At 28.9% G+C, this 12,480-nt stretch overlaps 1 protein-coding gene and 1 long non-coding RNA gene across 2 annotated transcripts in view; both read left to right on the top strand.

The window, feature by feature from the left end:
- LOC124420788 overlaps positions 1-12,480 on the top strand; it is a 68,839-nt gene that overhangs the window by 29,738 nt on the left and 26,621 nt on the right. The window lies entirely within an intron of this gene.
- LOC124420786 (glutaminase liver isoform, mitochondrial-like) lies at positions 991-11,248 on the top strand. Its single transcript, XM_046954918.1, is given in 8 exon segments — positions 991-1,359; positions 6,783-7,022; positions 7,087-7,344; positions 7,818-7,845; positions 7,847-7,934; positions 8,161-8,441; positions 9,945-10,691; positions 10,758-11,248. Coding segments are annotated over 8 exon segments (2,106 nt in total). The 5' UTR covers positions 991-1,012; the 3' UTR covers positions 10,875-11,248.

Raw genomic sequence — 12,480 nt, 5'->3', positions numbered from 1 at the left:
TCTAGTCTATAGTCTAGTCTATAGTCTAGTCTATAGTCTAGTCTTTAGTCTAGTCTATAGTCTAGTCTATAGTCTAGTCTATAGTCTAGTCTATAGTCTAGTATATAGCCTGTTTGGTTAGTTTTTTAGTTGGTTAGATTTGGTAAATTCATACGTTATTTAACAGAGTAACATAATTAGTATTAATCATACGTCACGTGGGTACATAATCGTTAAACATAAATGGGATGAAAATTAAAATCATAATTGTTTAGAATAATTAAAATCCAAAGAATTCTGCAATACTTTTTTTTGCGATTTTTCGCCTTAAATTTAACATTATAAAAAATTTGTTTATTCCTTTTTAATAAAATTATTAACAAAGAAATAAAACAAATTTGTAAATTACACATAAACAGGCTAACAATATACTAATAAATATTTTAAGGAGATAGCAAGCAAAAGTGTGTTTGTTGCTAATACTAATTTTATAAAGAAGCGTGACGTACGATAGGAGCGTTCTCCAAAGAATACCGGCAACAACAACAAACATGTTACAGTAACATGATCGAAATAATTAGCACATTTTTACTTAAATGCGAGAGTATTTAAAGCAAATACAATACAAGAATAAATATTTAATTGTATAAAATATAAATAATAAAACAACTAATATTTAGCACAATTTTGTTAATATCATATTAAAACGTTATAACACTAAGACATTTAAAGTAAATACACACACACACCCCTTAAGTATACCATGAGTTAAATTTAAAAAATAGAATAAAATCGAAATACATAGAAAGAAATGTTATGAAAATACAAGAGGTTTTGTAAGTATTGGTTGCAAATTTTAAGGCAAATGAAATTTCTATAAATTCATTAAACTGAGAAAGTTTGGTTAACAGTCGTTAATCAACAGTGAAATTGAAGTAACAGTTAAAAAAAGGGAAATAAATTTCAATATTTAATTAATAATAATAAAAAAAATTTAATTTAAAAAAAAACCTGAATATTACTCATACGCAACATGGTGCTAAGTGAAGAAATTGAACAATTAAAGTTACAAGAACAACAGTCATTAAAATCGGAAACAAACTGTGATAATAGTAATTATGAAGATTGCAATGAAGCTTTAGAAGAAGTTAAGGTTAATTTAAAAGTACCCGATTCGATTAAACTACATCCGAATATAGAAAAACTTAAACAGGAAGAGGGTCTTAATGAGGAGGACCAACGTAAAAAGGAGGAAAATTCAAAAAATGCTAGAGATTTACAAAATTCTGAAACTGCCCAAATTATCGAAGAGATAATTGAGGGTATTTCTTTGCAAGGCAGACGCGGTACACTGGTACGCACCATATCAGCTGTTTTAAGGTAAAAGAAATTCGAAAGAAATTAAAAAAAACAAAAGTGATCTCATGTGTGTTCTTTAACAGTTCAACAGATAATGAAAATGATTTATTAATTTGTATTATTATTATTCTCATTATGGTTTTATTTTTGTCTGTAATTACTATAAGATGAGGGTGTTTGTTTAAGTTAATTTGTCTTAGATTTAACACTTAATTAGTCTTTCTGTTGTGGTTTTGGTTTTAGACAACAAATCGGAATTTCTTATCATTTTATTTTAGGAAAATAATTTTAACCTTTTTGACTTTTTTAAGACTAATTTTGTTTAAATTCTTTTCAAATTATGTCTAGAATTAGTAAACATTTTACTAAGGATGATTATTATTTGATTAAATATTTGAAATCTTTGCAAAACACACAAATTGAAATAAGAAATATTCCACAATATCTTTACTAAAGCATTACAGTCTAGTCTATAGTCTAGTCTATAGTCTAGTCTAAAGTCTAGTCTATAGTCTAGTCTAAAGTCTAGTCTATAGTCTAGTCTATAGTCTAGTCTATAGTCTAGTCTAAAGTCTAGTCTATAGTCTAGTCTATAGTCTAGTCTATAGTCTAGTCTATAGTCTAGTCTATAGTCTAGTCTATAGTCTAGTCTATAGTCTAGTCTTTAGTCTAGTCTATAGTCTAGTCTATAGTCTAGTCTATAGTCTAGTCTATAGTCTAGTCTATAGTCTAGTCTATAGTCTAGTCTATAGTCTAGTCTATAGTCTAGTCTATAGTCTAGTCTATAGTCTAGTCTATAGTCTAGTCTATAGTCTAGTCTATAGTCTAGTCTAGTCTAGTCTATAGTCTAGTCTATAGTCTAGTCTATAGTCTAGTCTATAGTCTAGTCTATAGTCTAGTCTATAGTCTAGTCTATAGTCTAGTCTATAGTCTAGTCTATAGTCTAGTCTATAGTCTAGTCTATAGTCTAGTCTATAGTCTAGTCTATAGTCTAGTCTATAGTCTAGTCTATAGTCTAGTCTATAGTCTAGTCTATAGTCTAGTCTATAGTCTAGTCTATAGTCTAGTCTATAGTCTAGTCTATAGTCTAGTCTATAGTCTAGTCTATAGTCTAGTCTATAGTCTAGTCTATAGTCTAGTCTATAGTCTAGTCTATAGTCTAGTCTATAGTCTAGTCTATAGTCTAGTCTATAGTCTAGTCTATAGTCTAGTCTATAGTCTTGTCTATAGTCTATAGTCTTGTCTATAGTCTAGTCTATAGTCTAGTCTAGTCTATAGTCTAGTCTATAGTCTACTCTATAGTCTAATCTATAGTCTAGTGTTAAGTATAGTCTATAATCTACTCTACGGTCAAGTTTATAGTCTAGTCAATAATCTAGTCTACGGTCAAGTCTTTAATCTAGTCTGTAGCCTAGTTTATATTCTGGTCTATAGTCTAATCTATAATCTATGTTATAGTTTAGTCTATAGTCTAGTCTATAATCTAGTCTATAGTCTAGTCTAACTTTTTTAACTTTATTAAACATTTATGAATAGTAATTTTAAAAAATAATTAAAGAAAAATAAAAGTTTTTCATTAAAATGTGTGGATTTTATAATTCGAAGTTGTGTTTTTAAGCTTGAAAAAGCTTTTGAAACTGAAAACTGCTTTAAATGAAAGCTTTTTAGTTTAAAAAGTTATAAAGCTTAAGTTTAAACTTTTTTTTACAACTTTTAAGCTTATCTGATTTAGAAAGTTTAAACGTTTTATATTTAAAAAGCTTATTTCGAATTATAATTTTTTACACCATTTGAAGTTAAAAAAGTTAATATATTACTTTAAAATTGACAACACTTATTTTTTAAAGCTTTTAAGCTTTTTTCATGTGCTAAAGTTTAAAATAAAAGTTTATAAAACTTTAAGCATACATAATTAAAAAATTTATAGGTGTGTGTGCGTTAAAAAGCTTGATTTTTAATGTCGAAAGTTTTAAATTTTTCGATTTTGTTAAAATCAGGTTAAAAATCTAATAATAACATTTTGAAGCTTTAATGTTACAGATTTCCCATAAATATTTCTCTTAATTTTTATCTAAAAAAATGCAACTGATTTATTTTTTTATAACAAATAAATATTACTCTTACTTTTTTATGGATCCAAAAAGCTTACAGAAGCGCTACTACTCCATAAGACCGTGAGTAATATTGTTTAAATTTTTATTTTTTTTATACACTCCTCAAAACAAGTTCCATTTGTTTGTTTGTTTATTTAATTTTTTTTAGAAATTTAATTAAATTATTTGGTTATATTTAATTAGTTAAACATATTAGTAAATATGTATTTAACCTTAAACACGTGCTAATAATATAAATATTCGTAAAAAACCGAAAATAAATTATTTTGTTTATTTTTTGTTAATATTTTTAAAAATTAAATTTATTGACACCTTTATTTGTTATAATTTAAAAAGTAGATTTAAAAAAATACCCTCTCACAATGTCATTGAAATTGAGTTCAAAGTCCAATGAATATTATACAAATATTAATAATTCGTCAGATGTGTCAAGTATTTCTAAAGTCCAGACTATAGATTGGACTACAATCTAGTCTTGACTATAGAACGGTCAATAGTCTTAAGTATAGAACAGTCTATAGTCAATACTATAGAACAGTTTATAGTGAAGACTATAGAACAGTTTTTAGTCAAGACTATACTATAGAACAGTCTATAGTCAAGACTAAACTATAGAATAGTCTATAGCCAAGACTATAGAATAGTCTATAGCCAAGACTATAGAACCGTCTATAGCCAAGACTATAGCACAGTCTATAGTCAAAACTATAAAACTGTCTATAGTCAGGACTATACTATAGAACAGTCTATAGTCAAGACTATACTATAGAACAGTATATAGTCATGACTATAGAACAGTCTATAGTCAAGACTATAGCACAGTCTATAGTCAAGACTATAGCACTGTCTATAGTCAAGAATATAGCACAAGGTATAGTCAAGACTATGGACTGTTCTATAGTCAAGACTAAACTATAGAATAGTCTATAGTCAAGACTAAACTATAGAATAGTCTATAGCCAAGACTATAGAACAGTCTATAGCCAAGACTATAGCACAGTCTATAGTCAAAACTATAAAACAGTCTATAGTCAGGACTATAGAACAGTCTATAGTGAAGACTATAGAATAGTCTATAGTCAAGACTTTACTATTCAACAGTCTATAGTAAAGACTATACTATTGAACAGTCTATAGTCAAGACTATAGAACAGTCTATAGTCAAGACTAAACTATAGAATAGTCTATAGCCAAGACTATAGACTATAGTCAAGACTACAGAACAGTCTATAGTCAAAGACTATCAGTCTATAGTCAAGATTATAGAATAGTCTATAGTGAAAACTATAAGAAAAGTCTATAGTTGTAGTCAAGACTATACTATAGAACAGTCTATAGTCAAGACTATACTATAAACAGTCTATAGTCAAGACTATAGAACAATTTATAGTCAAGACTATAGAACAATCTATAGTCAAGACTATAGAACAATCTATAGTCAAGACTATAGAACAATCTATAGTCAAGACTAAACTATAGTACAGTCTATAGTCAAGACTAAACTATAGTACAGTCTAAAGTCAAGACTATAGAACAGTCTATACTCAAGACTATAGCACAGCCTATAGTCAAGACTATAGCACAGTCTATAGTCAAGACTATAGCACAGTCTATAGTCAAGACTATAGCACAGTCTATAGTCAGGACTATAGCACAATCTATAGTCAGGACTATAGCACAGTCTATAGTCAGGACTATAGCACAGTCTATAGTCAAGACTATAGCACAGTCTATAGTCAAGACTATAGCACAGTCTATAGTCAGGACTATAGCACAGTCTATAGTCAAGACTATAGCACAGTCTATAGTCAAGACTATAGCACAGTCTATAGTCAAGGCTATAGCACAGTCTATAGTCAAGACTATAGCACAGTCTATAGTCAAGACTATAGCACAGTCTATAGTCAAGACTATAGCACAGTCTATAGTCAAGACTATAGCACATCTATAGTCAAGACTATAGCACAGTCTATAGTCAGGACTATAGCACAGTCTATAGTCAAGACTATAGCACAGTCTATAGTCAAGACTATAGCACAGTCTATAGTCAAGAATATAGCACAGTCTATAGTCTAGAATATAGCACAGTCTATAGTCAAGAATATAGCACAGTCTATAGTCAAGAATATAGCACAGTCTATAGTCAAGAATATAGCACAGTCTATAGTCAAGTCTATGGACTGTTCTATAGTCAAGACTATGGAATGTTCTATAGTCAAGACTATGGACTGTTCTATAGTCAAGACTATGGACTATTCTATAGTTAAGACTATAGACTGTTCTATAGTGCAGATTATTGACTATGCTATAGTCTATACTATATACTATTCTATAGTCTATTCTATAATACAGATTATTCTTTAGTTCATGACCTATTTTAAAGTCCCGACTTTTCTATAGTCTATACTATAGGCTACTCTATAGTCCAGATTATAGACTATCCTATACTCCAGACTAATGACTTTTCTACCGATTGTTGTCAGTACATTGGTCAATACTGTGGTCTAGATTATGGTCAGATCTTTATGAAATAACAAAGTCCATATTATTTTCATAAAAACAAAATTACGTCATTTCTTTTTTTTTGCAATTAATTTATGCAAACATGCAAAATCTCATTGAACAGATGTTGGCCCCTCTTTTTTGACAAAACGTGTCAATTATTTAATTTTCATGTTCATTTAATGAACTTTGATCTGCGACTAACAAAAAAAAACGAAAACATTCCGCAAAATTATTACGATTCCTTTACGATCAGTGTATCAATTAACAGAAAAAATCAAATGTTACGTCTTATTAATTGCTTTATTTTAGGCGTCTAACTATTTTTAAATTTCTATGAGAATAGAAATTGATTTGTAAACTTTTAGTTAATTGATTTTAATTGGCAGTGATTTGCAACACTATACAAATCAATAGAACTCTGATCGTTTTTATAACAGTTTCAAAAGTTGAGAGCTAAGAAACGGTTGTTTTCGAGAGAAAAAGAAAAGTGTTGGGCAAAAGTTAAAACAACAAGGATTTGTTTAAAATATTTTATATAAAAAACTCCTTTTTTTGAAAAAAATAAAAGAAGAATATATGAAAATGTATGAGCATTATTGTTTGAGATGTTTGCCCATAGTGAATCGGTAATAAGTGGAAAGATATTTAAAATTTTAATTTTATTTACGAAAACATAAGATTTTTTTCTTTTTTATTTAAATCCTTTCTTAACATCCTTGTAAACTATTTAGATTTCTTGGTGTAGCATGTATACGTATAGATTTCGAACGATATCTGAAATTGTTTAACTTACAAAAAAAATTTTAAATTTATTTTTAACTTTAGCCACCGTGAACAGGAGCAACGTAATGCCGAAGATGTTTTATTTGATATGTTCTATAATGAGGAGACGGGTCTCATTTCTATGGGCAAATTCTTGGCTGCCCTTAAGACCACCGGTATTAGAAGGTCTGATCCCCGTATTAAGGAGCTTATGGATAACCTAAAGAAAGTACATAAATTAACCAACTATGAATCGGGTTCGTCTGCTGAAACACAAAATCTTAATAGAGAGACCTTTAAAGCGTAAGTGGAAATTTTTTGAAACCTTAAGAAAACCTTTACGGAATTGTTTAATTTCTTATTTTAGTGTGGTGGCCCAAAATATTGTGTTGATTGCCAAGGCTTTCCGTCAACAATTTGTTATACCCGATTTTGTGGGTTTTGTCAAGGATGTGGAAGATATTTATTGGAAATGCAAAAGCAATACCGATGGCAAAGTAGCCGATTATATACCTCAATTGGCCCGTTATAGTCCCGAGTCCTGGGGTGTTAGTATTTGCACCATAGATGGTCAACGTTATTCCATAGGCGATGTTGAAGTTCCCTTCACACTACAAAGTTGCAGGTAAATTTTAATTTCTATAAAACTTCTTTATATGTGTTCTACTCATTTCACAAAACCTTATAAAGTTACTGTCAGGTTTGTTGTTGTAAAAAGATCTTGTTAAAAAGATCTTTTCATTATCATGCTTTATATATATGTATCTCTTTCTTTCGTTCATTAATTGTAATAATTGCAGTTTGGTCCCTTGAGAGAGAGAAAGTGAATGAGAGCGTTTGCTTAAAGTTAAACGAAAGCTTTAACATGTTTAAGAAAAGCCCAAGCTTTGCTCAGTCACTTCTTTTTTCAAATAAAAACTGAAAACTAAAAGCACTTCATCCATCCGTTTTGTTGTTGTATTAGAAACGCCTTAATTTTGTTTGACTTTGTTGTAAAGTCGTAAGCAAAATTGTTGACAAACGCTGTCTCCGAAGGTCTGTTCATTTTACTAATTGCGTACAAATTTTACTCTATAATTTTTCCCCGCAAACCATTAGCAAACCTTTGACTTATGCCATTGCCTTGGGAGAAGTTAGGAGCCAAAGTTGTACACTCGTATGTGGGTCAAGAGCCCAGTGGTCGTAATTTCAATGAATTGGTTTTGGATTATAATAGTAAGTTTTTATATATATATATATATATATATATATATATATAATATATATATAATATATATATATATATATATATATATATATATATATATATATATATAATAATATATATATATATATTATATATATATATATATTATATATATATATATATATATATATATATATATATATATCTATATTTGGAAATTTTAATCTTATAATTATCTTTCCCCCATTTTTGCAGATAAGCCCCATAATCCCATGATTAATGCTGGTGCCATTTTAACCTGTTCCTTAATTCATGCTTTAATCAAACCCGAAATGACTCAGGCAGAAAAATTCGATTATGTTATGTCGTGGTTTAAACGTTTGTCCGGTGGCGATAATATTGGCTTTAATAATGCTGTCTTCTTGTCAGAACGTGAAGCTGCCGATCGTAATTATGCTTTGGGTTTCTATATGCGTGAAAATAAATGCTTCCCGAAACGCACAAATCTCAAGGAGTGTATGGACTTTTATTTCCAGGTAAGAGGGAAAATCAGAATTAGACTTTTTTCTATAGACCAGACTATAACTATTCTATAGACCAGACTATAGACTATTCTATAGTCCAGACTATAGACTATTCTATAGTCCAGACAATAGACTATTCTATAGTCCAGACTATAGACTATTCTATAGTCCAGACTATAGTCTATTCTATAGTCCAGACTATAGTCTATTCTATAGTCCAGACTATAGCTATTCTATAGTTCAGACTATAGCTATTCTATAGTCCAGACTATAGCTATTCTATAGTCCAGACTATAGCTATTCTATAGTCCAGACTATAGCTATTCTATAGTCCAGACTATAGCTATTCTATAGTCCAGACTATAGCTATTCTATAGTCCAGACTATAGCTATTCTATAGTCCAGACTATAGCTATTCTATAGTCCAGACTATAGCTATTCTATAGTCCAGACTATAGCCTATTCTATAGTCCAGACTATAGCCTATTCTATAGTCCAGATTATTGTCTATTCTATAGTCCAAATTATTGTTTATTATATAGTCCAAACTATAGTTTATTCTATAGTCCAAACTATAGTTTATTCTATAGTCCAGACTATAGTATATTCTATAGTCCAGACTATAGTCTATTCTATAGTCCAGGCTATAGTCTATTCTATAGTCCAGGCTATAGTCTATTCTATAGTCCAGGCTATAGTCTATTCTATAGTCCAGACTATAGTCTATTCTATAGTCCAGACTATAGTCTATTCTATAGTCCAGACTATAGTCTATTCTATAGTACAGACTATAGTCTATAGTCCAGACTATAGAGTATTCCATAGTCCATGCTATAGACTATTCTATAGTCCTTACTATTGATTATTCCATAGTCCAGACTATAGTCTATTCTATAATCCAGACTATAGTCTATTCTATAATCCAGACTATAGTCTATTCTATAATCCAGACTATAGTCTATTCTATAGTCCAGACTATAGTCTATTCTATAGTCCAGACTATAGTCTATTCTATAGTCCAGACTATAGTCTATTCTATAGTCCAGACTATAGTCTATTCTATAGTCCAGACTATAGTCTATTCTATAGTCCAGACTATAGTCTATTCTATAGTCCAGACTATAGTCTATTCTATAGTCCAGACTATAGTCTATTCTATAGTCCAGACTATAGTCTATTCTATAGTCCAGACTATAGTCTATTCTATAGTCCAGACTATAGTCTATTCTATAGTCCAGACTATAGTCTATTCTATAGTCTATTCTATAGTCCAGACTATAGTCTATTCTATAGTCCAGACTATAGACTATTCTATAGTCCAGACTATAGTCTATTTTATAGTCCAGACTATAGTCTATTCTATAGTCCAGACTAGTCTAAATTCTATAGTCTATTCTGTAGTCCAGACCTAGTTGAGACTTAAGTCTATATTATAGTCCGGAATATTATATAATAAATTTTTTTTATCAATTTCTTCAAATCACTGCAACTTTTGCACTTTTCATCTATTTCCAGTGCTGTTCCATGGAAACAACCTGTGAAGCTATGTCCGTAATTGCTGCCACCCTAGCTAATGGTGGTATTTGTCCCACCACAGAAGAAAAAGTATTCCAACCCGAAGTTGTACGTGATGTACTCTCCATTATGCACTCATGCGGCACTTACGATTATTCCGGTCAATTTGCCTTCAAAGTTGGTTTGCCTGCCAAATCCGGTGTCAGTGGTGGCATGATGTTAGTTATACCCAATGTTATGGGTATTTTCGCTTGGTCACCACCACTCGATCAATTAGGCAATTCCGTGAGAGGTGTACAATTTTGTGAAGAATTAGTTAATGTTTTTAATTTCCATCGTTATGATAATTTAAAACATGCCTCAAATAAAAAGGATCCACGTAAACATCGTTACGAAACTAAAGGTTTATCTATAGTCAATTTATTATTTTCGGCTGCTAGTGGTGATGTCACCGCTTTGCGTAGACATAGATTGTCTGGTATGGATATAACTTTAGCCGATTATGATGGTCGTACCGCTTTGCATTTAGCCGCTTCTGAGGGTCATTTAGATTGTGTTAAATTCTTATTGGAACAATGTCATGTTCCTCACAATCCCAAGGATCGTTGGGGTAATATGCCTGTTGATGAGGCAGAGAATTTTGGTCATCAAACAGTTGTGGATTATTTGAAACAGTGGGCGGAAAAGGCTCAAACTACCGAGGAGGCCAAAAACGAGGCGGTGGTTTCAAAAACTGAGGCTGATGAGGTAAGTGTAGGGTTTTTGGGTTAAGATTTAGGTTTTTGATATAACATTGTTTTCGCTCTTTTACAGGAACTTATAACCGATGAAATCAATCCCGCTTATGATCGCAGTGCTACCGCTAGTCCTATGCCCTCTGAAGGTAGCTCAAGCAGTGGTCCTGATGATACTACCCGTCCTGGCTTGTAAAGACTTGTTTTAAACACATTTAGTTTAAACCTAGAGACATTTTGTGAGGAAAGGAATCTCTGACTAGATTATTTAAATAATATGCTTTAATTTTTTTTTTTACATTCGTATTTTATAATTTAAAAATCTAAAACTAGTTTAGAAATTATTTGTTTAATTATTGCGTGCGTGTGTATGTGTATAGTTACAAATGAAAACTTTTTCCTTGTTTTTAGCTTTAAGCTTTAACAGAATTTTTACAAAAAAAAAGAGAAAATACAAAAGAAAAGCTCTCGAATTAAAAGAAAAAAAGTCTAGTAGCAACGCTACTAAGAGAAAGAAAAGAGTACTTAAGAGAATTATACATAAAAATATATATATTTTTTAAAAATGAAGAAAAATAAACTCCAAAGATATTGTAAACAGTGTTGAATTTTATATAAGATTATGAAATGACAATAATATTTATCTAAAAAAAAAACTATATACAATTATATAATTCCAAAAACAAAATCAATCACTCCATATATATATATATATATATTATATTTTATATATATTATATATATATATATATATATATATTATATATATATATATATATATATATATATTTATATATATATATATATATATATATATATATATATATATATATATATATATATATATATATATATATTATATATATCACTTAATAGAGCAATATTTCTTTATCATCATCATGTTCTTTATATAGAAAACATTCGCAACACAATATCTTTTCGTTTGCCCTTATAACTAAGTAGTAGTTCCATTTATTTTTAGCTTAAATTTGCAAAACAAAGTTTAAATAACTTTAAATTTCATTATTTTTTCTTTCTGTGTAAAACACCTCCTGTGATTATTCAAAATTTTTATTTGTATTTGTTTTTGGTCTATGTAATAGCTTTTATACTCTTGTATTATTATTGTTTTATTAGGGTTTTGTTTATTATTAATTAATTTTTATCAAATATTTTTTTTACTAATATTTTTTTTAAATAATTTAATTTTAATTTTAAAACTGGTTTTTGATTTTTTTTTTAAATTAAGTTCTTTATAACTCATAATCACTTTGTGTTTAGGTTTTTTTTTTTGCTAGTAAGATTTTGAAAATATTACAATATTTTCCAATATATATATATATATATATATATATATATATATATATATATATATATATATATATATATATATATATATAATATATATATATATATATATTATATATATATATATATATATATATATATATATTATATATATATATATATATAAATGTATGTATTTAATTATTTATTTAAGTCTCCATTTAAGAGAACAAAAAATTACAATTATTTAAAGCCCTAAGTTTACCTTTATAAATAGATGTCCTAAGTATATAATTGTGTTTCAAAAACGATATACAAAATTAAATAAAATAAAATACTAATGCTATGTATACACGGTTGTAAGATCTTACAACGTTGTCAGTAAAATGTTTAGAAAATGTCTAAAAACAGTGTCAACTTATAAATTTTGTCAATAATGCTTTTTCTAACAACATTGCAAAAGAAAAGTTGTAAGTTCGAATGATTTTTAGGTATTTTATGAACATTTTACTGAC

The sequence above is a fragment of the Lucilia cuprina genome, chromosome 6 (assembly GCF_022045245.1).
Source record: "Lucilia cuprina isolate Lc7/37 chromosome 6, ASM2204524v1, whole genome shotgun sequence".
In the NCBI taxonomy this organism is placed as follows: Eukaryota; Metazoa; Arthropoda; class Insecta; order Diptera; family Calliphoridae; genus Lucilia; species Lucilia cuprina.
Note: the sequence above shows the minus strand (reverse complement) of the source record. Positions and strands in the feature narration are given on the sequence as shown.